The 25,895-nt window shown below is 32.3% G+C and overlaps 1 protein-coding gene across 1 annotated transcript; it reads left to right on the top strand.

The window, feature by feature from the left end:
- The first annotated feature begins 673 nt into the window (after nucleotides 1–673).
- Nucleotides 674–25,895, top strand: LOC140451907 (uncharacterized). Its single transcript, XM_072545860.1, has 16 exons — nucleotides 674–984; nucleotides 7,170–7,332; nucleotides 10,211–10,286; nucleotides 15,800–16,010; nucleotides 16,809–16,959; nucleotides 17,009–17,118; nucleotides 18,071–18,241; nucleotides 18,303–18,449; nucleotides 18,533–18,922; nucleotides 18,978–19,832; nucleotides 22,214–22,348; nucleotides 22,413–22,567; nucleotides 22,632–22,843; nucleotides 23,816–23,955; nucleotides 24,645–24,768; nucleotides 24,824–25,895. The coding sequence occupies exons 1-16, from the start codon at nucleotides 924–926 to the stop codon at nucleotides 25,227–25,229; spliced, it is 3,507 nt and encodes a 1,168-aa protein (XP_072401961.1). The 5' UTR covers nucleotides 674–923; the 3' UTR covers nucleotides 25,230–25,895.

Below are 25,895 nucleotides of genomic sequence, written 5' to 3'. Positions count from 1 at the left end.
GACTAACTGAGTATGACGCAGACGAACAAACCAGGAGCTAATGGATATGTATAAGTTACCCAAAATAACACAGAAAATTACACAGGAAATTGCACAGAAAGTTAGATGGTTGGGATATGTTTTACGAATACCAAAAGAAAGAAACGTCCTAAGAGTTCTGCAATCGGGAGAACAATGGAAGAAAAGACGATGAAGACCACGAAGGAAGTAGCTTGATGCGGTTCGGACTGACATAAAAGAAATGGGAACAAGGAACTGGAGAGAACAAGTAGTGAGAATAAGAGAAAGTCAAGATTACCGAAGCTAAAGGCTTGTAAGGCCTGTAGTGCTATATATATATATATATATATATATATATATATATATATATATATATATATATATATATATATATATATATATATATATATACAAGATATATATATATATATATATATATATATATATATGTATATATATATATATATATATATAAATATATATATAATATCTTGATCTGAAATTATTAACGAAGAGAAATTAAAAATAGATTTCCGATTTTGGTAAATTTCCAATAAAGTTTATGTGTAATATACTTAATAAGCAACCCTGTATAAAATGATAATGGCCTGCTTCTATGAAAATAACACAATGATCCAAGCAAAATTAAATACTCACCTTTAGTAATTATGATTAATGTATGCTTCTACATGGTTCGCATGGTGCTAACATATATATCAGTATATTTTAGTTGCCGCCTATAACAACGAGTGCATCAATGTTTACTTAGGGTTGAGAAAATCAGACAATAATATTTGTTAAAAACGATAACGCATTACTAAATGCCCTAAGATACAAAGTTTAGAGTAAACATTAAGACGTTTGATTCTGGTACTATCTGCACCACGAACATAGTGATAATTGATGCCCGATTCATCGCGACCATGACTAAAGAGATTCTAATATTAATTTTCTGTGTAATTTGTGCTAATTATGGAGTTACTGGTAAGTTAAAAGATTTTTCTAAATTTATTTTCTGTTTTTGAAAGAAAAGTATGTACCTACCCGTAGTAATTTTGTTAAATTTCATTAATAGGTATAAATAGTAAAATTTAAGGAGCTACATTTTATAAAATCATTAAAACATCAGTTTTTAGTACGTATATCCCATTTAAGATTGGTAGACTTAAAATATGTAGAGTTACTCTATCTTTAAAGAAATAAATTAGCACGTGCATCTCGAGAGCGTCAGCTTCTCACTGTTACAAATTGATAATTTACTTTTCGTATGATGTAACTATTATATTTCTATATATTCAAACAATAATATACATACCTAGGTTCTGCTTTTTTATTCTTGATTTTCTTTTCTGTATGATTACTTCAATTATTTATTTTTCTTAGTTTGGTAATGTTTTTATGAGGTTTATAAATTTAATATAATGGTACTTAAATTATCATTTCCATATACTTTGTGATATTTAGAATGCAATACCTATTAAACTATTCAAACTATTTTCATATCTTTTTGGTAAATTAATTACTTAAATTATTATCAAATTATCACAGATTCAGAACAATTTCTGAATCTTTTGGTTCTAAATAAACCAGGGTCTCCTCTTGGTTGGCCATATATATTTTTGTCTTTTGTCCGAAAGTCTGCAGTTATGTCTCCATTACTTATGGCTGTTAGTCTATGAGATCTGGCACTATCCTGTTGAAAATTTTATGTTTTGGTTGATGAAAATATGGTACAGGAACTAGTTCGACAACAGTGTGCTGTAATCTTAATGAATACCTGCTATCCTATGAAATTAGATCCTATACGATAACTCCTCCGAAGCATTCGCTCATAGGCAAAATTTAATTTCCGAATTTTACGAAATTTTCGGAAAACTTTTCTTTGTTCATGATGAACTCTAAAAAAATCGAGACCAATTACTGAACACAATTTGATTCCATTCCTGATCTTATTGGACAATCTCAAACCTCATGTATTTTGATCCATGGCATGGTAAGGTGTTAAATTAATAAACATTGCGCAATTTTTGCCATTTTTTATGATATTTCTGAGATCAATAAAATTTATTACTTTCATTGACCTGTCACTATGTAATTGCCATTGTTAGATTCTAATATTTAAATCCTGTACAATGAATTTTCGGTTTTAGTTTTGGCAATAAATGTGAGGCATTTTAAATATGCCTAAAAACGTTGAATTTAAACTTTCATGTTTCAAACGATCTAAGACGTTTAAAACTGCAGCTTTTTGATGTCATAAGTACTTTTTCGAAACTATACAACTTCAGCTACAAATTCCGCTCAATATTGCCTTCGTGGAGACCTTTTTCATGACGTATTTTTAGACATTTAGTTTAGCTTTAAAGATTTGGTTCAAACAATGGAAATTCCATGAAGACCGGTCAATAAAAGTGATACATTTGATTGATCTCATGATAATCGTAAAACATGACCAAAATCGCGCAACGTTTATTTATTTAACATCAATACAAAAATTTCGTATGAAAGCTGCACCCTTTACTGTTGAGTTGATACAAATTTTATTTAAAATTTATTCGCGCGCGTAACTGACATTCAAAATCACCGGTCGCTTTAAGCGTTGTTTCTGAAAGAACGGTTCATTGTACATAAAAACTGCTAATAAACATTTTTCTTCAAAATTACCTCAGCTACATTTTTTATTTGAAACCTTTTGTTCTACGACGTACAGATTTTTGATAAATTGATTTTTCCGTTTTCCCCCTGCGACGAAGCGTTTTAGAGAGGCCGTGGGGTAAAAGTGGTAAACTTTTTTTGGGGTCCCAAAATTGAGATTTCCAGCAAAATTCAGCTTGTTCGCATGATTTTTAAAGGTCAAATCTCTGACGACCGGATTAAAAAAAATATCGGCTTTTCGCAGTCGCATATTTTTGCCTTGTTTAAATTTACTAACAAATCTTCTTCTTCTTAAAGGGCGCCTATGCTTGTATTTTCACATAGGGTCTACCTTATATTGTCTTGTCAGGTGAGATGTTAAATAGACAGGATTAAATTATTCAAATTATAGCAACTTTTTACGTCCTAGACCTCCCTTACCCCCTATATTTCCTTCTAGTACTAGTTGCTGAAATGTGTATCGTTCTCCTCGTAATCCTCGTAATATGTGCCCTAAATATGCAGTCTTCTTACTTTTTACATAATGAAAAAGTTCCCTATCCTGAAGGCCTGCTCTTCTTAATACTTCCTCATTTCTGACTCTGTCCTTGCGTGATATTCTAAACATGCGGCGCTGGCACCACATTTCAAAAACCTTAAGTCTGTTAATGGATCTGGCTTTTAATGCCCTTGTTTCCATTTCGTAATACGCATCTTGTATCTCAGGCTGAAATCCAACTTGCAATCCGTCAGAAATTTACGAAGTTTTAAAAAAGCATTTCTGGCTTGTTCTACTCTGCTCTTTATTTCCGTCTCAGGGTCTTACCTATCGTTTAGCAAACAACCGAAGTATTTAAACTGCCTGACTTGCTGGATTTATTCTCCAGCTACATATATCTTTGCATTTGGGTGATTATTTCTACACATAATCATTGTTTTTGTCTTCCTGATATTTATTTTTAAACCCAAAGTTCAGTTTCTTCACCTGCAAAAGTTGGATCATTTAAAATACATTGAAGGTCTTTGATGTTATCTGCCATTATCGCTGCCACTTTTTCTGCGAATGCCTTTTCTACGTATAAGTTAAACAATATTGGAGAAAGTAAACAACCTGGCCTTATTCCTTTTTTATTGAGAAATCCACCTTTTCGGTTAAATTTTGAAGGGGTACGGTTGCTGTTTGGTTCCAATATAGATTGGCGATAACTTATATATCCTTGGCAAGCAATCTAACTCTTGAAGAAATGTTATCATTAGTTCGTGTGTTACGTAATCGAATGCTTTCTTAGTGAAAGAAAAAAAAATCATTTCTTTGATCTAAACAATTCTGACCAAACCAAACCAAACCAGATCCAGCCACTGACCTCTTCACATTGCTTAAATAATCCTGTGTGTTGTTCTCAAAAAAAATTTTAAAAAGTGGATCATTGGGCTTATTACCAGTGGTCCTTAATTTTACACGTGCTGTCTTGGGTACGGCGATAAATATAGAGCGAAACCAATCTTTTGGAATCTGGTCCGTACCGTAGATATTGTTACAGAGCTTCAGAATATATTGTCTAGAGTTTCTTCATTAAGAACTTCATTGTTTCTGCATACATATCATCTGGTCCTGGTGCTTCGTTTCTTTTTAATAGTTTGATAGCTTTCCTGTTCTGTGATAGCTGGACAACCTTAGCTTTCAAAATACTTGGGCTATTCGAATGGTGTCCCAACTGTGGTGGATTTTGTGTTCTTCGATCGTTAAACAAATTAGCTGTAGACATTTCTCAGGTATTAAGTATACCGCGAGGGTCCATTATTAATTCATCTTGGTCATTATGTATACCAGTGACTTGTTTTTTGTTGAAGATCGCAACAATTTGCTTTATTTTCTTGTGGAGATTGAAGCTGTCGACGAGTTTATATAGGTTTTCTGCTTCGGAGCAAAGTGTAGTTATCCAGATCTCCTTAGCCGCTATAATTTATTTACGAATTTTGCTGTGTATATTTCGATACCGTACTTGGTCCTGCCTGACCTTACACTACCTAAGAGAATTAATATAGTGAATCCATTTTTAAAAATGCATTATGACCTGAAAGTAAAATAATAATAATTAAAAAAAGAACTATTAACAAGATAAGATATGCAGATGACACCATGATTATAGCAAGCTCTGCTGAACAACTACAATTACTACTAAGAAAGACGAACAGTTTTTGTGAAAAATATGGACTAAAAAGGAATATAAAAAAGACTAAATTTATGATAATAACAAAGAAAACATGTACCTATAGAAAGGGTTGTAAAAATAAATACCTGGGAACTTGTATTTCAGAAAATGATGATCAAACAAGGATAGAAATTTCAGGATAGAAATAGCAAGAAATGCGTTTATAAACATAAATCTGAGTAATAAAGACCTTAGATTAGAACTGAGAGTAAGAGCTCTGAGGATGTTACCTGTTTTCGATACTACAATGTGAAATTCAAAGCTGGACGCTGACGCAAAAACACATAAATAAGCTACAATCATATGTGGTGTTACAGAAGGATGCTTAGAATAGCATGGACACTGAAGAACACGAACACGGAAGTACTGCGAGAAATGAAAAAGAATACGCAATACTAAATATAATAAAAATAAGAAAGTTGGAGAATCTGGTACACGTAAAGAGGGAACAGCGATATGCGTTGCTAAGATTGATAATGCAGGGAAAGATAAGAGATGGAAGGAGTGTAGGAAAAAAGAGACTGTCATGGTTGAAAAATTTAAGGGACTGGTGTTAATGTAGTTCAATAAAGCTCTTTAGAGCAGAGGTAAATAGAGTAAAGATAGTGATAATGATATACTTACAAACTCCGATTGGAAGATGCCACTTAAAGAGGAAAAATGCATTTATACAAGATTAGTTTCGCGTAGGTGTCTCGTAAGTTAATTGTTAAATGATGAATATGTAATAAGTCTAATTGGAAACCGTTAAAATGATCTTTGAGTTCGTAATTCATTCTTAGTCTAATATCTCTTACTTGTAAATTATTAACTGCACAATATAGTTATCTAAGGTACAATCTTCTATTTGTGAAGCCTTTAATTTGTTTTTAGTTTGTGAAATAGGTAAAGAGACACCACTTATTATGCTCAAATATTTTATTGACTTCAGCACCTCCTATTTCTTCTTCGTATTATCTTCTCAGTATAATTTTACAAGTATATTTGACATATTCATACTTACCTAAACGTCATTTTTTGCTTAACGAAATAACTAAGGTACGTACCGTTTTAAATTCAAACTGATTACCATTTCGAAAATAATTACGTTTCGCTCGTGACCATGATCTAGATTTGAAAATCCTTAATTTAAAATTTAAAATTTCACCTTTGCGAGCTTTTTATTTACATAGAATAAAAAAATTCAAGGATTTCGCAGGAAATTTTCGAATTAAACAAAATTGTTCTTAATTAAATGTTCGAAAAAGATGTATTTATGTATATAAAATTCACTCCAAAAATAATTATAGAATAGTAATAACTCGATAGAATATTTAAACAGCTTATCTAAGAGTACCTAAAAATTTTTCACCAATACAGGTCATAGATTATTCCCTATAGAAAGCAGTTCAGAAAACATCACAAGTAATCTATCAATTAAAAAACCGCATTACGTAGACCAAAAAAATTTCATTAAAAAATGTATTCACACTATTCTTGTCTTAGTCATTTAGAGAAAAAGAAACAAAAATAAGTGACTATTTAGAAACCCTAAAATAGGGTCTGTAGATTGCCTGTAGATAGGTGATTATATATGTCTAAGAGGTCGATTAGCATCGTGGATCTTACTACACTACGATCTGAAAAATATATTGGATATATCTTCATCATCCATACTTAAAAGTTCACTGCTGAACATAGGCTTCTTCCTCGTGTTTTCAACCCCGTCTATCTTGCGCCACTCTCATCTAGTTTTTATTTTATCTTCTCAAATCGTCAGCCCATCGTGCAGCTGACCGACACCTCTCTTGTCTTTCATTGTCTCCATTCTTATAACCTCTTTATCCATCGCCCATCCGTCATTGTAGCTATGTGTCCCACCGATCTTCAATTTAGTCTGGCTATCCTCTTGATGACGTCATTCACCTTGGTTCTTCTCCTGACCTCTTCTTTTTTTATTTTGTCTCGCAGAGTTATTCCTAACATGAATCGCTCCATTCTTCTCTTAGTTTGGTAGCCGAGGCTTTTGTTAAAGTAAGTGTTTCTGCTCCGTTTGCCAACACTGGGAGGACGCATTGATCAAATACTTTTCTCTTCAGGCATGTGAACAGCTCACTTTTAAAAGTTTCTCTCAGTTTTCCATATACTACTCACTCAAAACCAATTCCTCTCTTCAGTTCCCATTACCATTCTTATTAACTTTATGTTATATTATTATCTATTTATTCACAAAATTATTGTGATAACCTATTTTCTTTCTGAAACAAAATGTTAATATATTCTAAAAATATCTAAGTCTCTAAATGATCAAGGTTACATTGGTCAAATCAAAATTCTTTTTAGGTATTACCATAAAGGACAGAAAGCAGTGTTGTGATCTTGGTACAAATTTTGCTAAATCTGGAAATGACTGCGGCAACTTCAAACCGGAGTGGGCAGGTCCTCGATTAAGGAATGAGAAGGCTTGTTTAAATACTGTAGATATGTGTTGTAAAAAACAAATTAGGTGAGTAATAAACAGAATATCGGCAACTGGAAAGAATATAAAATATGCGCATATTATTTATTTGATCATAGAATTTTTTAGCATGTTTCTTCCTGTTATATGGAAGAATATTATAGTGAGTACAGTAAGGTCTTTTTCATGCGGATTATTTTTTGCGATTTTAAAGTTGTGCGGTTTGTATTTCATCCAAAAATTTCTAATATTAACTATTATAAATAAATATTAAGATCCAGATGTCAGTAAGGTGAGCCTTTGCAATTGGGGGATTCCCTTGTTATCTTAATATCGTAAGTCTAGTTTATTTTATTTCTTTTTATGATTTTATTTGGCCCAATGGAAAAAAGCATCAAGACAATAAATTTCGGTGGAAACGAAAATTGCAATTTTAGATCGCTTAGGAGAAGGAGAAGGATCTACAGCAATTGGAAAACATTTTAATTTAAACGAATCAACTATAAGAGCAATTAAGAAGAATGAAGTTGCTATAAGAAAATCTATAATTTCTGGTACAAAATTAAGCGCCAAATTTTCATCTTGCTCAAGGGATGTATTATTAGAAAGAACAGAAAAATCCATCGCAATTTGGATTGAGGAACTAATTTAAAGAAGAATTCCTGTAAATGGTTATTTAATGCAGAAAAAAGCTCTTCAGTTTTATGAGTTAATGAAACAGTCAGAGCCACCAACTTCCACTTCCCAAGCTGGTAAAAAATTTTCAGCTAGCAAAGGATGGCTAATCGTGTTTATAAAAAGAAATGCATTTTATAATATCAAGATCACAGGAGAGAGCGCTACAGCAGATAAAGCGGCAGCAAAAATATTTCCAAAGGAGCTAGCGAAAATGATTGAAGATGGGGACTATTGTGCCGATCTAGTATTTAACGCTGATGAAACGGGACTGTATTAGAAAAAAAATGCCTAACCGTATTTACATCACAAAGGATGAAAAAACTGCAAGTGGACATAAAGCAAGTAAAGATCGAGTAACATTATTACATACTTGTAGCAATACATCAGGAGATAAGATGTTGAAACCACTTTTAATAAATGAGTCTCTTAGACCACGTGCTTTAAAAGGCAAAGATTTACTTTACCAGTAAAACAAGAAAGAGCAGTTGATGTTAAAAAATTGATAGAAGTACATTATAATTTAAACTGAAAGAGTATTGAAGAATTAAGCTATTTTAAACACGTTTTAGAACGAGACAACTTAGGAAATCATACACCTGCAGACGAATTTCATAAATAATTAATTTACTTTTAACAACAATACTAGTAAAATAAACAGGTTTCCATGTTTTCCTGTTTATCGACAAGATATGAATATATTTATTCAGCTGCCGCCTATTTCTTTTAATTTCTGGAAACCCCCTCATAAAAAACAAAAAATCGATTTCTCAAGATCGTAGAACAAAAAGTTTCAAATAAAAATGTATCTGAGATCATTTTGAATAAAAATGTTTATTAGCCCTTTTGCATAGAATGAATCGTTCTCTCAGAAACAACGCTTGAAGCGACCGGTGATTTTCAATGTCAATTTTAAATAAAATTTGTATTAACTCGACGGTAAAAATGCGATATCTTTTGATTAGATTGTCCTATCGACAAAAATCAAAATGCGTTTTAAAGGTGAGAAGTGAAGCTTTCTTATAAAATTTTTGTATATTGCTGCAAATAAAATCAGTTTCTATAAAGGTATTAAATAAATATACGCTTAGCGATTTTAACCATGTTTATCACGTCCATTGACCGTTCACTATAAAATATTCATTATTAGAGCCCAGTCATCAAACCATATAGCCTAAAATTTTGGTTTTAAGTCTTGGCAACAAATTTGAGGCATTTGAAATATGCCCAAAAAACGCTGAATTTAAACATTCACATCACAAACGATCGCACGTCACGGAACATGCTTCTACGAAAAGGGTATTGGTGGAATTCGTAGCTGAAGTTGTGTCGTTTCGAAACACGTACTTGTGTAATCAAAAAGAAGCAGTTTTAACGTTTTAGATCATGTTTAATGTGAAAGTTTGTTGTTAAAACTCAAAACCGAAAGTTTAAGGCTATATGTTTTGAAGATTGGTATTTAATAATTAAAATTTAATAGTGACCGGTCAATGGAAGTGATAAATATTATTGATCTCATAGTAAAAATCGCTAAACGTTTATGTATTTACCTTTATAGAAACTGCCTTAATTTGCGGTAAAATCCAAAAGTTGCATACGAAAGCAGCTCTCTTCGCCTTTAAAACGAATTTTGATTTTTGTCGATAGGACACTCTGATCAAAAGATATCACATTTGTATAGTCGAGTTGATATAAATTTTATTTAAAATTGATTTCACGCGCTTACCGGACATTGAAAATCACCGGTCACTTCAAGCGTTTTTTATAAGAGAACGGTTCATTAGGAAAAGTTCTAATGAACATTTATGTTCAAAATTATCTCAGGTACATTTTTCATTTGAAACATTTTTTTTCGGCGAACAAATTCTTGGTAACACAATTTTTTCCGTTTTTCCTCCCCTACGGAGGGAGATTTTAGGGGATGAACTCAGGGGATAAAAGTGGTAAACTTTTTGGAATCTTTCCCAAAAGAAAAATCTTTCCCATGGAGTCCCAAAATTGACATCCTCAGCAAAATTCAACTTGTACATATGATTTCTAGAGGTTCAGTGACATTTTCGTCCCTGACCACTGGAGTATACACAAAGATTCCAACTGCTTTTTTTTAATATATTTAATATATTGTATCACAATTTTTCCAAATCAATAAAAATTATAATATTAGAAAGCTTATTTAAAAAACTTATTTAAATTTAGATAAAACTAATATATTTTATGTTGTTTATATTTATTTTTTATTAATTTAATTTAGACAAAAAGACTGCCAACTGGGAACAATTGATGCAGTTAATGGAGTCTCTTGTGCAGTCGCTGATGGTGTCAGAAAGGTAGGTCGTTTATAATATCAATAACTACACTCATGGCCAAAAATATAGAATATTTTCAAATTTTCCAATTTTTTTTGTAGTCACTATTATTTCAAAATAATTTTAGATTACTTTAGATTATACTCATATAGTTGGCTGATGTACTCAACTGACTAAGTTTAAAACAAATATGCCACTAATTCGACACTGCGTTGAAGTCCAAGCAGCACAGATTGAAATTTTAAACAAGGTAGGATATATACAAAAAGATATCGCACGACGTCTCAGGAGAAATCAATCTATTATTTCAAATACTTTAAAAAGGTACCGCGAAACCGGAAATTTTGTTCGAAGGCCTGGTCAAGGACGTTTTACAACCGCAATTGATGGCCGTTTTTGATTCTTAATTCTACACGAAATCGTTCATTGACATCGTTGCACCTCAGAAACGAGCTATTAAATGTTAGACAAGTTAATGTGAGTTCAGAAACAGTTAGACGAAGATTAAAAAAAGTAAACTTAAAGCCCAGACGCCCCGCCAAAGTTCCACATCTTCCCCAAAATCATAAAGCTCGCCGTTTAGAATTTGCAACAACACATATTCAGTGGAATATCAACGACTGGAAAAATGTTCTTTTCACTGAGGAGACCAGAATCCTATTATGGAAGCCAGATGGTCAAAACCACGACTACAGAAGAGTTAGAGAACGATTCGCCAGCTGCAATCCTGCCCAGACCGTTAGTTTTGGAGGTGATGACATAATTCTTTGGGAAGGTATTAGTTGGGAGGTACGCACCGCAGTTGTGGAAGTGACTGGACGGAAGACTGGTGATTCTTACGTTTAAAACATCCTGCAAGATCATGTTTTGCCATATTTTGGTTATATTGGATATGAAAGATTCATGTTAATGCACGATAATGCTCGACCACATGCCGCTGCCATAGTGAGTCCCATGAGGTCCTGCCTTGATGAGATTGAAAGTCGAAGATTGGATTGGCCACCGTTTAGCCCGGATTTAAATCCAATAGAGTACATGTGGGATCAGCTAAAACGCCGCATAAGACAAAGAAATTCCGTTCCAAATACGATAAAGCAGCTTCGGCTTGCTGCACAGAATGAATTGAATGCAATTTCCCAAGGATATGTCCAAAATTTACTTGCAAGCATGCCGAGAAGGATGAAAGCAGTAATAGGAGCTAGGGGGGGGATACTCGTTACTGATCATGAACTTCTTTTATTTAAAAAGAATGCAATATAAATTTGCATTTAAGTTTAGAATAAAATAAGCTTATTTAATATTAAGCATTTATTTTTTCGGCAGAAAAACTTAAAATTGTTCATTAAACATTGTTAAAATTAACTTTATTTCACAATAAACGACTTGATTGACCATAATTTATTTTGAAAAAACCAAAATTAGAAAATTCTATAATATTCAATATTTTTTTCCATGAGTGTAGTATGATATAAATTTTTTTTATAAAAGGTATATTTATTTAAAAGAATTTATTTTATCATATTTAAATTTATTTAATTGGTATTAGATTACATTGTAGCTAATAATTATGTAGGATGTTAAAATTTTAAGTAGATTTACTTCATGGCCATACTGGTCCGGAGCCGTCGTCTCTAAACGGACTTTAGGTAGCAATTGTTACAGTTACTGTACTGTAGTGTTATATACATAATATAGTATTTCTTGTATTTAATTTCATGAATAATAAACAATAGTAGTAACAATAGGACGTATAATTCTGTATTAAGCAAAGCTTTGACTATGACCAAACAAGGCTAAGCGAAATTAGAGGTATAGGAACCAAAAGTACTGCGAAACATTTTTGGGGGTATTAAAGTGAGGAGTATGGCGGAGAAGAACTAATTCTGAAATAATGAACTTTTATTGAAGACCCAAAATTATACAAAAGATCCGTGGATGGGTAATGTATTTACAATTCCAGAACAAAGATGGGTCAAAAAATCTTGAGTTAATCTACCAAAGATTTTCTAGAATATTCTGCTCTTTTGTAGTTCAAATTATATCTATTAATAGTATACATTATTAACCTCCGAACACACTGTTTTTGTATTGAAAATCAGATATGGTGTTTACATTATCAACAAGTCATTTAAATAAAAAATATGCAAATTTCTGCAATGACTTTGTTCCACCCATTGTTTGTTTGAGAATTTTCCAGAAAGTAAAATACATCGTGGTTGTTTAATTGTCGGAAATGTTATTCGTTATTTTTTTGTATGAAAATTCTAAACAAAAGCTGGTTAAATGCGTCATTTTCAAATAATATCAAGCAGAGTGTGATATTAGTCCTAGTTTTGGATAGTAGTGGTATTAGGAAAACAATTTATTTATTGTTAGTTTTAAATATCGATGCATATTTTATACATTTAGATTGGTTATTAATCGACGTTTCATTAGCGTCACATGGACCGTCGGATTTTTGACGAAGTTCAACCACGATTCTAACCCCTATGCTTTTAACCTTCATCGGACTGGCCGGAGTCTATTTTGACCCCAGATCACAATTTCTGGCTGTTACGAAGGTCTTCCATCTATCTGTAGTTTCTAATATTGTATTGATAAAAAATTATGCCTACAAGAACATCTAAGTGTTAGATTAAATTTAAACTTCAATTTTATAGGCTGGTGTCTCCTAATACCGCGGCCAGCCTTTTATGTCATATAAAATGAATTGTAATAAAGTTTTAATAATGTGGGAATCCCATAGATTTTACGGATTAGTACCGACTATGAGTGTACTCTCGTTGTATGTAAGGTTTATCGTTTCTCGTTTATCGTATATGTATCGTTTTACATGTTTAAATGGGGAATTCTCGGAGCTGCGATAAAATTGAACGAAATAATATAAATATATTGAGTTCCAGTGTCAGTTGGTTTCTTGTCGTATTTATGAATAGTGCATAAAATTCTGAATACGTTCCATTTATATCTAGCCGAAAGTAACTGAGTGAAGATGAACTTTTACGTTTACTTGAAAGTGATGATCCAGAGCTTGATATCAACGAGTATACAACAAGTGATTTAGAAGATGAATTTATGTATCTAAAGATGGAACTGAGTGGTCAAGATTGCCACAAAACACAAAAGTGAAACGCGCAAAAGCCAATATTCGCAGTGATGATATATCAAGTATCAAAAACGCTTTCCTTCTGTTTTTTTTTAAACGAAATTCTAAACATAATTGTCATGGAAACTAATCGGAAGGCTCAAGCTCATTACGATAAATGGAATAGTGAAAACCCAAATAAAACTAAAGTGTATGTTTGCGTTGATTCTGTAGAGATTCAAGGCTATATTGGAGTATTGCTTATACTTGCGAGCTTTTCATGGATCGAATGGGCGATCGATATGCTTTAGTGTGACAATATTGCTTACTGCCGTCCCACAATATCAGCTGCTATGTCTAGAGATAGGTTGAAACAAATAACTTCATTTATACGTTTTGACAATTTTGAAACTAGACAAGAACGAAAATCAGTAGATAAACTGGCCCCAATAAAAGATGTATGTGATATTTGTATTTCTAATTGTAAGAAATCACTTAATCCAGGCGACCACTGTGTGTAGATGAGCAGCTCGTGCCTTTTAGAGGTAAAGCACCATTCCGAGTTTATATGAAGAGCAAACCTGACAAGTACGGATTAAAGATTTGGGCCCTTGTGGACTGCACTACTTATTTTATTGTAAATATTGTAAAAAAATTTATTTGTGTAAGTTTTTGAATAGCCAATAAAAAAACAAGCAAATTTTTAAATCTATTAATTTTTAGGAAAAACAAGGTCCTAAGGCGGAAAAAATGTACGCCGATCTGTACGCCGTAGAAAAAAAAATTTTAAATAAAAAATGTAGCTAAGATAATTTTAAACAAAAATGTGTATGAGCACTTTTTTCGTAGAATAAACCGTTCTCTCAAAAACACGGTTGAAGCGACCAGCCATGTCGAAAGCCAGTTAAGCGCGCGAAATCAATTGTATTAACTCGACGGTAAAAATCCAATATCTTTTGATCAGAGTGTTCTGTCTACAAAAATCAAAATGCGTTTTAAATGTGAAGAGCGCAGCTTTTGTATACAATATTTGTATTTTGTCGCAAATAAAGATAATTTCTATAAATCTGTTTAATAAATAAACGTCGCACAATTTTTGCCATTTTTCACGATTTTTATGAGATCAATAAAATTTACCACTTCCATTGACTGGTCGTGGTAGAATTTATGTTATTAACCTAGTCTTTAAAATCTATAACATGAAATTTAGGTTTTTAGTTTTGGCAACAAATATGAGGAATTTGAAATACGCCTAAAAACGCAGATTTTAAAAATTCACATTACAAAGGATCGCACGTTACGGGTAAGGTCTCCACGAAGACGGTCTTGAATGGAATTTCGATTAATTTGTGATGTGAAAGTTTAAATTCAGCGTTTTTTAGGCATATTTCAAATAGTTTGTAGAGCAAATAAGGTGCAAGTTTCCATTAGCAAATAAATTAATTAGTAATGTCAAGAAAGTTTTTCCTCAAAGCTCCTGTGAAAATTCAATTATACAAGGAAAAACTTCCAGATCTCCAATTGCCACCTCAATCTGTTCTAATGTGATGGAGAACTTGGCTTGATGCGGCAGTTTTTTATGCCAAACATTACGATAGTTAAGAATTAATTGTCGACATAATTGATTTTTCTCAGGAAGTTTTAAAAGCACAGGAACTATTTAAAGATAAATAATTGCAGGAACAACTTATTTTTATTAAAGTAAATTATAATTTTATATCCACTAATATTTTACAATTGGAGACTAATTCTGTACCTGTGATCGACTCCGTTGATTTGGTGGAAAAGTTTTACACAAATTGTAAAAATGTAAAAGGTCTATTAGGAGCAAAAATTTTACAAAAATTTTAAAATGATATTAAAAATAATGTAGGATTTGAGCATGATTGCATGAAATTAAATAAAATTTATTGCCTCATTTAAAATTTGCGCCCTTTACTTCAGTTGACGTGGAAACTTTTCCTTATATACCTAAACATATATTAACAGAGAAGAGACAATCATTTCTTGTAGAAAACTTTGAAAAACGTATTATAGTGAACTCATTTCATATTATTAAAAGTAATTAATTAAAGAGTGAACATTTTTATTATACAAGTTTTTTCTAATATAGTATCTATTTTATTATATCATAAAATTATATAAGCATATTTTAATTTAGATTTTAAGTTTAAATCTCCTTTTTTTTGTTGTAGTAATTGATTCTTTATAATGAAAAAATAGAATTTTAAATTCCCAAAAAGTAGTTTTACTGTTTGAATATTTTAAATATGGTTCAAATATTAAAATAAAAAAGTTGCACCATCTGCATATTTTAAGTATAATCTTGCATTTTTTTTTTAATATGCGAATTAAAATTTTTAATTATTAAGATTATTAAGATTGTCTTTGCGTTTTTCCGCTCTTTAGTAATAATAAATAACAGTAATTATAAAACTATAATTTTTAGGATTGTTGTGAAGCTTGCCAAGCCGGTATAGACGCTTCAAGAGCTAAAGACCCTTGTACCGGCTTAGGTCTTGGTGCACCTTACGATGATGCATTTAATCAATGTTGTGAAGATTATTCAAAGGTTACATCTAGTACTGCAAGTACTTTGTCTACAAGTACCACCACCACAACGAAATCGTTTATAGATAATTTTGATACTGATTCTGAATGTAAGATTTTCTTTTTGAAATATTTACAACGAAATAGAAACAATAAGTGAGGTATTCATTAACACATATTCATAAAAGGCTTATTTTATTTATTTGTGAATAAATTGATTTAAGAAATCCATATTTAATTTAAACTTATATTAAATATGAATTTTTCAAGTTTTATGAACCCAATTCCTGCTTTTTGTATCCCTGCTTATATATGTGATGTTTGATTATTACTTTCAGGACTTATATTGTCCTGGACCTGGACGGTCATACACCTTGCATTCTTTACAGCAATCGAAGCATACTTCTGCGTTCCCACTGTACTGGTACATTTACAAGGCTTACTATCTTTCACTCTGGTACCCTCAAAGGATACAACGGTAGCACTCGTCTTCCTGTAGATATAAGCGACCGTTTTAGCCTCTAAAAGCGCCTGTCTAACACTCTCATCTTTGCCTTGGTCTCAACTTTGATGTTAATGTTGACATTAATCAACTTCAACACCTTCGCAATCGTCTTCTTGACATGAAGCCATATTCCCGTCGAGTTCAGACTTATCACTTACTTCCTTTTCTTTCATACCTGCAGAATCATAATAAATCTCATCAAATTTTCAATACATTTAAAAAAAAATTGATTTTAAAGGTATTTCACCTTAACCATTTTTACTATTTTTTCAATAGTAATAATTAATACCTCAGGAACCAAACATTTGCACTAAAAGGAATGGCATATTCAAACTTAGTGTCATCGACGTTTTTTATGAACAAAATTGCATTTATACCGAAATCTATTTAAATTTACTTGTAGCGATTGAAAATATCTGTGATTCCGATGTGTGTGCTCAGAAATGTGAACCAGTTGGAGATTCGTTTAAATGTGATTGCTTTAAAGGCTTTATTTTAATGGAAGACGGTGTATCCTGTAAACCTGAGAAGCGGGTTCTTAAAAAAGGAGGAAGGTACGTCTTAATTTAATACACTTTTTGGTTTTTAACTAGTCTTTCGTAGATGTGAACTATTCAATCCCTGCGACCATGATTGTACAGATACAGGTACGGCAATTAAATGCTCATGTAGGGAAGGATATCAGTTATCAGAAGATAATAGGACTTGTAAAGGTAAGATATTCTGTAAATTTATTTTTGACGAATAACAACAAAGATATTAGAAATGGATCAACCTTAACAAAAAAACAAAGAATAAAATAAAACACGTCCTTTAATCATACTAATTATTTATATAATATTTTATCATTCATAACCCCCTTTATATCACATGATGCTCATAATACGAAAAGAAAGACTAATGGAAAGACTGATAAAAATGTAACTTGTACCGGAAGTAGACTGCACAATATCCTATACCAAAAATGAAGTATTTTCGAGAGACTAACCTATTTATGACATCTATGGCAGATCTGCCTTTTCTGAACCCATACTGGCAGTCCGACAGGCCTCTTTTTTTCTATTTCTTTTTTCGAGCCTTGACTTTATGGAGATTTGGAATAGCTTGTCTAGTGTATTTAGCATGCATATTGGCCTAAATGCACCCGGTTCTTCCATTTCTTTCCCAGATTTAGGGACGAGGATAAGGTTTGTCACTTTCCATATCGTGGGGAATTTCTGTCTTCGGAGGAGGTTGTCCATTATGTTTTTCACCCATTCAGCCTTTTCGTCAATGACGGTTTTCGTTATTTCCGGCGCAATTCTGTCATTATCTCTTTCATTGTGAAGCCGTTTGTTGGTGCCTGTGTAGGTATTATTTGGAAGGTTTCCTCCGCTCTTTGCGGAAACAGTGCTTCCACTAGTGTTCTCCTGCGGCTGTCCTTTATTTTAAAAAAGCTGTGTCCTTTGAATTCTCTTGTGGGAATTTATTTCTCTAGTTGGTTCTTTCGGATAAATGTTATCTTCGGATAAATGTTGATTGATATCTAGATAGAATAGTTATTAACATTTATTAAAAATTAGAAGCTTTTAGCTAGAAAATTTCAGGCTTCTCAGCATTTGTCATAACTCTTTCTTATTTCTTTAATGTGTTTATTAAATACATAATTGTAAATACTATTTGTAGATATAGATGAATGTGCACTAAATATCCACGATTGTACATCAATTGATGACTGCATAAATGAAATAGGATCTTACTCTTGCTACGACCCCATCTTGGATAACGAAACTATAGAATATGAAAATAAATGTCCAAATGGATATCAATACAATTTTGAAAAACAACTTTGTGATGGTAACTGATTTTTAATTATTTTTATAAATATATTATGTATTAACATATATTTTCTTTATAGATATAGACGAATGTCAAATTAAATTAATATGTCTACCTCCAAAAGTCTGTAAAAACACCATAGGATCCTATACATGTGAAGTGGAAGAAGACACACCACTTTGTCCACCAGGTTTTCACTATAAGGCTGCTACAGAAGCTTGTGCAGGTAATATAAATAAATAATCATCAATGTCATGATACCATTTAAGTATGTGTTATTAATTTCCAAATATTTATTTTGTTCCATAGATATTGATGAATGTCTAACGGGCGAAAACGATTGTAACAAAGAATCTCAGTTTTGTCTAAATACAAAAGGAAATTACACTTGTGTAGATAAAGCTTCTAGAAATACTTGCCCTCCTGGTTTTAAAATGAATACTGTAGTTCAACAATGTGAAGATATAAATGAGTGCGAAGAGGAAGAAAATTTATGTGCTCAGAATGAGAAATGTGTCAACGAACCTGGGGGTCATACATGCGTTCCGCAAGATAACTCGGGTTCAATTCCTACTTCTAAAGTTATACCAACAACACGTTCAACAACCACAACTTCCACTACCCAGCCTACTACCACAACGCAAAAAGTTATATGCCCTACAGGATATAGTTATGTTCAAGAAACACACCTATGTGCAGGTAGGTTTTAATTAATTTTTTTATCTTCGAGGTTGATTAAAAAAATATGTTGCAGACATTAATGAGTGTCAGGTGGGACTACACAATTGTAAAGTAGCAGAAAGATGTGATAATACGATTGGATCTTTTCACTGTTCCCGTATATTTGGATGTGGAACAGGATACACCTTAAATTCTGCCAATGGTCTTTGCGAAGATGATGATGAGTGTATACTAGGTACGCACAATTGCCGGGAATTGGGACCAAATTTCAAGTGTCGAAACACTTTTGGATCTTACAGGTGTGAACCTACGAGGCCATACTACCAGAACCCTTCTCCTTTAGATAAAATGCGGCCATTGGCTCCTTATCAACCCAATATTCCACCTAGTACAAATCCAACAACGGCGCAATATTCAAAATCTACTTTAAATGCCGCTGCACATACTCCTGACGACAAGAATCCTATTTACGAACTACCCTTCATCTCATCAAAATACTATACAGTACAAACGACGCCTAGTACAAAAGCTACTGAACAGTCGAAACCTTCGTATGCTCAAGATCCACGAGTCGTACCCGGAAGCATAACTCCTTTGGATAGACCCCGATCTAATATTACTCAAAATTCTGGAACTATATTTCCTATTGGTAGGTTTACTACCCTTAGTACATCTACAGTTAACACTCCTAGATCTACATATCCTTCCCCAAAAATATTCACCGCGAATACCGAAGATGATGGTACTTTGCCTTATTATTCTCCCAGACTCACTAGTCCTAAAACCACTCCTAGTACAACCACTACGACTGTCACTTATGGATACCCCAACTGGCCTACTCGTGAAAATCCTTACTATCCTATAATAAGTGGACAACAAAAGAAATGCTTGCCAGGGTATAGAATGAATTATAGAGGTCAATGTGAAGGTAAGTCTGATATTACAACTGATTTATTTAGAGGCTGTTAGTAGATGATACAATGGCACTTACGTCTCACGTTAATTGTGATAGCAAAAATATTCCTATAGACCAGAGAAATTACCAAAAAAAAAAATTTTTTTCGTGACACTCTTTGATGCAGGTATCTAATAACTGCTTTTGATAAAAATATGTAATAAACAAAATATGCAAAAGATTAAACATCGTTTTTTACTTATACACAATGTAAGATCGCTATTTGATTTTAAATACTGCTAATAAGTGAAGACTGGTAATTTATAAGGAAAAATGATACAATTTTACTGAAACAATATAAAATATCCACTAAAACCAGACTTTGTAAAGTGTTTTTTTTTTAATTTTTTGATTAATTATTGCAAAAATAGATTCAAAAGTCGATTTTTTGAAAAGTAATAATAAGTTTTCTAAAAATTCACAAAAAAAATTATAGGTATTGCAAAATTGAAATTGTTTATACCAGAAAGCTTTTATCTACAACGTTAATATTCATAAACTATTGGGTCTACATGAATTCTGAAAGCAAATTGAAGAAAAAAGCTTGTATATCATAAGGTTATAAGAGGAAGGGTAACCGTTGATTACACTTTGCTTAGTAAATTAAAGTATTTTAAAACAAACATGATTTTTTATAAAAATAAAAATACTCTGTTACGCAGACGACGCAATATTGATAGCCCAAGATGAGGATAGCAAAGACTGGTCCACAGATTTAACATAAGAGATAAATGATAATCTCATCTCATAAAACTAAAACAATAGTAGTCAGCAAGTAATGGAAATAAAATACCTGGGAATTACACTGTCTAGCTATGGAGACCTGGACAAGAAGTGGGACATCAAGTACAAAAAGTAAATAGACTGGCAGGATGCCTTAATAACACTATATGGCAAAACAGACACATTAACACTGAGATGAAGTCAAGAATTTATAAAGCTCAGTGTAAGACTAATAATGACATATTCATGTCTTAGAAACAAGACCCGACACAGCCACAACGCAAAGGCTACTGAAAACTGTAGAGATGAGAAATCGAAAGAGAAGTGAAGACATTAGAAGAAGATGTAACGTACAGTGTATAAATGATTGGACACAAAATAGAAAAAAAGAATGGAATAACCAAATAAGCAGAATGGAGGAGACCCGTGTCGTCAAAATAGCAAGAGATAAGTCACCAATCGACAGAAGAAGTATCGGACGTTCCCGCAATAGATGGAGTGACAACCTTCCATAGCGGTATTAATCCGTCAATGAACAAGCAGAATTGCTTATAAAGAGGAAGAAGAAAAAGAGGAAAAAGAAACAAAAGTAGGTTTAGATGTAGTGTTTTTTGAGTTTAAAATGTCTTTAAGATTGTTTGATAAATGGTATTTAATTCTGTGACGATTGAATTTTTCACATTTTTCCACTAGCACGTTTTACAGTAGGGGGTGAACCACACTCGAGACACATTGGGCGTTCTTCTTTCTTAAGCAAATGTACATGAGAAAACTGGGTATGTCTAAGTCGTAAGCGAGAAATAATTATTTGCTTTCGTTTGGATACCTCGGGTGGTTACCATGGTTCAATCTTATTTTTTATCTCCTGAAGCTTTCATGGTGTGGATTTCCATTTATTGTTCCAGTTCTCGAACAGGTGCTTTATGAAGTAGCATTTTAGATCCATAATTACAGATTGAGGTGGTATGGGAATACTGTTGTCGATAATGTTTATAAACAAAGCTCCGAACAATTTTTGAAAAAAAATTAACTCGGGTTTTAAGAGGCTTGAGGCATTGTATTTTTTTTAATACGTGTAAAAATGACATTTCGAATAAAAAAATTAGTTTTACATGTTGATGCGTCTGAATTAGTTTAAATGTTCATAAGGTTAAAATCACAGTACTTTTGCAAAAATATATTTTGCAATATTTAACATAAACTTTTAATCCTTAACTAATTTGATTTGATAATATACGCCTTTCTCTTTAATTTGGTGCTTTCAGAATTCATGTAGACCCAATAGTTTACGCATAATAATGTTGTAGATAAAAGCTTTCTGGGATAAACAATTTTCCCAGCTCCTGGTACCAATATTTTTGTACGGCATTAGATAACAGGTCATTATTTTTGTATTACATACCTAAGTTATAAATGCTGTACAAAAATGTTTGGCCAAAAAAAACTTACCGCCTTGAGTGGTAAATTTATCTTACTTGTGTAACCATCTGAACCGATAAGAATTGACGGCATAGTTTCTTAAGTTGTTTTATACGTGATTCATGATGGGTCAAATGACCCATTAAAAATCTCCCATTGGCTTGTGACTATACGATATTGAAATTACTTTAAAGTCTGTAAAATATTTTCAGATATTGACGAATGTGAAAGTAACCCATGTGGACGGTTTGAAAAATGTATAAATTACAAAGGTCGATATGATTGTATTCCTCCAATTCAATGCAAGCTGGGTTACGAGCTGAATGAATCTGGAGACCAATGCATAGGTAATTATTTTAATAGGACCAACTGCATATATTCAGCATATTTTATTAATGTGATAAATTGCAGATGTTAACGAATGTGCCAGAGGTATTCACAAATGTTTATCAACACAAATCTGTAAAAACTACGTCGGCTATTATACCTGTGAATGTCCACCAGGTCACCATCTGGACAAAATTACAAATCAATGTGAAGATCTTGACGAATGTAAAATGTTTAGAGTAAGTTGAATTTGATTTAGTTTAAAAACTGAAGAGAAATAAATATTATTTTTTTAAACTTTAGCCTTGTCGAGTTTCATCTTCTACATGCATAAACTTAAAGGGATCATTCAGGTGTGACTGCAAGGAGGGCTTCCAACGCAAATCTCCCAGCGAATGTGAAGATATAAATGAATGTGTCCGGGATCCTAGATTGTGTGAACATAACTGTGTAAATATTTGGGGATCCTATAGATGCAGCTGCAACCAAGGGTTCACTCTGAATACAGATAACAGGTAAATTAGAATTAAAAAAAAAAATAATTTAAATTATTTTATTGAATTTTCATTACTATAATGCATTGATTAGTGATCAGTGTGGTAGTGTCTGGGGGCTCGGGAAACTGAGACCTTGAAAGCCCTGAAGAAGACATCAAAGAAAATGTCGAAAACTCGGCACAATGATAATCGACGCGGTTCAACGCGGAAGACCGTTGAGTTAATTATTAATTCTATTAATAATATTAATAGAATTAATTAATTAATTGATTAATTGCAGCTGGCGAAAGCCGACAACCTTGTGCGTTTATTCTCCATAATAAAAGCATCGCTATCTTAGTCGTACTGCACTCTCAGTGTGAATTTCACTCTAGAATGTAAAATATGAACCAGAACATTTAATGGAATGTTTGAGAAGTTATTTAAAAACGTTATATCGTGATGTAATAATGAATCGGCCAGTAAATGCTAAATTTATACAAGAATCTCTAGAGAAAATGCACTTGTGAGTTTTAAACTTGGGTTATGTATTTGCAAAGGATAGATATATACTTACTATTTGTCAATTTGAGACAATTTGGTGAATAGAAACTAAAATGTAATATACAAAATCATGAATAAAATAGATATAACTATAGACCTTAGTAATAATCCTGGAATTGTGAAAGAAAAATACTGTCTATATGTATACCAACACTCAGTTAGTGATCTGTCGCGGTCTGGAAAAAAACTTAGGTCCTTGATAGTGTCTGAAACAACCGCAGACAAAGCTTCATGAAGGAATAATTTCAGACCATGGCCTATAAACCATGGTCATGAGTTATATTATTTATTTGAGTCGTTATGGAGTTTTCTTAATTATGGGACAACCTAATACATGTTTGATAACTTTTTTGTTATATGTATATCTTTCATTTAATACTTTATTGACTATTCAATTTCAGAGGTGAAGTTTTTTAAAATTAATAAAATCAAAATGACCTGTTTTAGGACCTGTACCGACATTGATGAATGTGAAAGATTTAAAGATAGAAGACTATGTATAGGCAGTTGCAAAAATGTACCTGGTAGCTACCGATGCGAATGTCCCCCAGGCTATAAATTAGGGAGTGATGGACGCGTTTGTATAGGTTAGTATTTACCAAAAAGAACACACTTTTTATCTTTGTTGGACTTTAATAATTTAAATGAAAGTATTGTAGATTGTGGATTATGTAAGGTAGAACTAACTATTTACATTCTCTGTATCTCGCTTTAACAATGTATTTTGTGTATTACCTAATTAGGTAAATTCCAGAGTGCGGAGCCAGCTTCTGGCAAAGTTTGTTCTAAACACATCAAAAATGTCTAAGGAAGAGAAACAATTTTCTCATATATCTATACTCAATCAACAACACTCTATCAACTTTACATATCACTACTTGGATACTTCTGGGCATTAATGCCTATGGCGTGTGTTTGAGCTTAAATCACAGTTTGGTTTTCAAGAACTTTAAGAATTTAAATCAGCTCATTTACTCATACTCTCGCTGTTTCATGAACGTGGTATCGATTACGTTCTGTTCCAGCAGTTGTTTGTTAAAATTTATAAATGAAACGCACCAGTTCAGTATACAGTTAAGACTGACTTTATTTTGTTCCAAAAGTGAATAGAATTCACAGTTTACATTGAACCAATATTAACTTCCTGTAAATGACATATGGCGCTAATATCTAAATTTTGTTTAGTTGATATCAATATTTTAACATTGTTGGAGCAGCATATATGTCGTTGCTTGTTGATGGAAGGTGTATATCATATTTTTTTAATTATTTACAGATATCGATGAATGTCAGCAAAACGTATGCCTTTCAGAGGAAGTGTGCTTAAATACCAGAGGAGCATTTAAGTGTTACAGTATCAAATGTCCTGCTAACTACATTAAAGACACTGAGCACAAATCGTAAGTAATACTATTGTATATTTAAATTATTGTTTAAATTTATAACTTTTCTCAGGAGGTGTAAGCGCATCCAATCTTTTTGCGACCCAAGGGACTACGAGTGTCTCTTGATGCCGGAGCAGTATACATACCAATACATAACACTGGTATCAAATCTACCTCTTACTCATGGACACATCAACCTCTTCCGGATTAAGGGTCCAGAATGGTACGCATCCCGAGCGGAGTTTACTCTTAAGCTATTAGATGTTATCTGTCCAAACAACATCGAACAAGTCAATGACATGTATTTTAAGAAAGTCAATGACCAGTTTAATAGTATGGTTTTATATCTAGTGAAACCTATAGCAGGCCCTCAAGAAATCAAGTTGCAAATAGAGATGCGTCTTTTCCAGGGGAATATTATTATTGGAAATGTTGTTGTATACATTATTATAGTAGTATCTGAATTTCCATTTTAAGTTCGTTTCTTGTTACTTGTTTTCACTGGTGTGTAAAATATTGTATAATGATTCTGCGCTTGTGTTTCCTTAGATTCAAATGTTTTGAATGTGTTTTAATTCATTAATTATATCATCAATGATCATTAAATGTTGATCCATTATCCCAGTAAGATTTAGTTATTATATTGATTCATCTGGTTGACTATTATATTGTCTTCTAAAGTTTTACTTATTTTTATGTTGAGATTGGTGTACAGCTTTCATGGTACCTGTTAACATCAGTCTAGCATTTACTTTAATCCATTGACATTAAAAAACTGTGTTTTATGTTTTTTTAACCTACCCCTCTTTTATATTTAAAAGTGAATTGCGGATTTGTCCATTATTAGAACTCTCGACTAAGAAGAACGCTTAAGTTTTAAAGAAGAGTTTATTTATAAACTCATAAACTTATAAAATATCATCCAAACTAGCATTCTTAATGTATGTTTTTGGAGAAATATGTTTTACTTAAAACATTCTATTTTCTACAAAAATTTGATAATTTGTTTTGTCTACTTAATAAGTCAAATAGTACTACTATAATATCAAATTGGAATTGTTGGGATTTTTAGGCTACTTTTGGGTATTTCTAACAATAAATATGTATGTACACGAATTTTTGTAATAAAGGATTTACTAATT

The sequence above is a fragment of the Diabrotica undecimpunctata genome, chromosome 10 (genome assembly GCF_040954645.1).
Source record: "Diabrotica undecimpunctata isolate CICGRU chromosome 10, icDiaUnde3, whole genome shotgun sequence".
Taxonomy (NCBI): Eukaryota; Metazoa; Arthropoda; class Insecta; order Coleoptera; family Chrysomelidae; genus Diabrotica; species Diabrotica undecimpunctata.
Note: the sequence above shows the minus strand (reverse complement) of the source record. Positions and strands in the feature narration are given on the sequence as shown.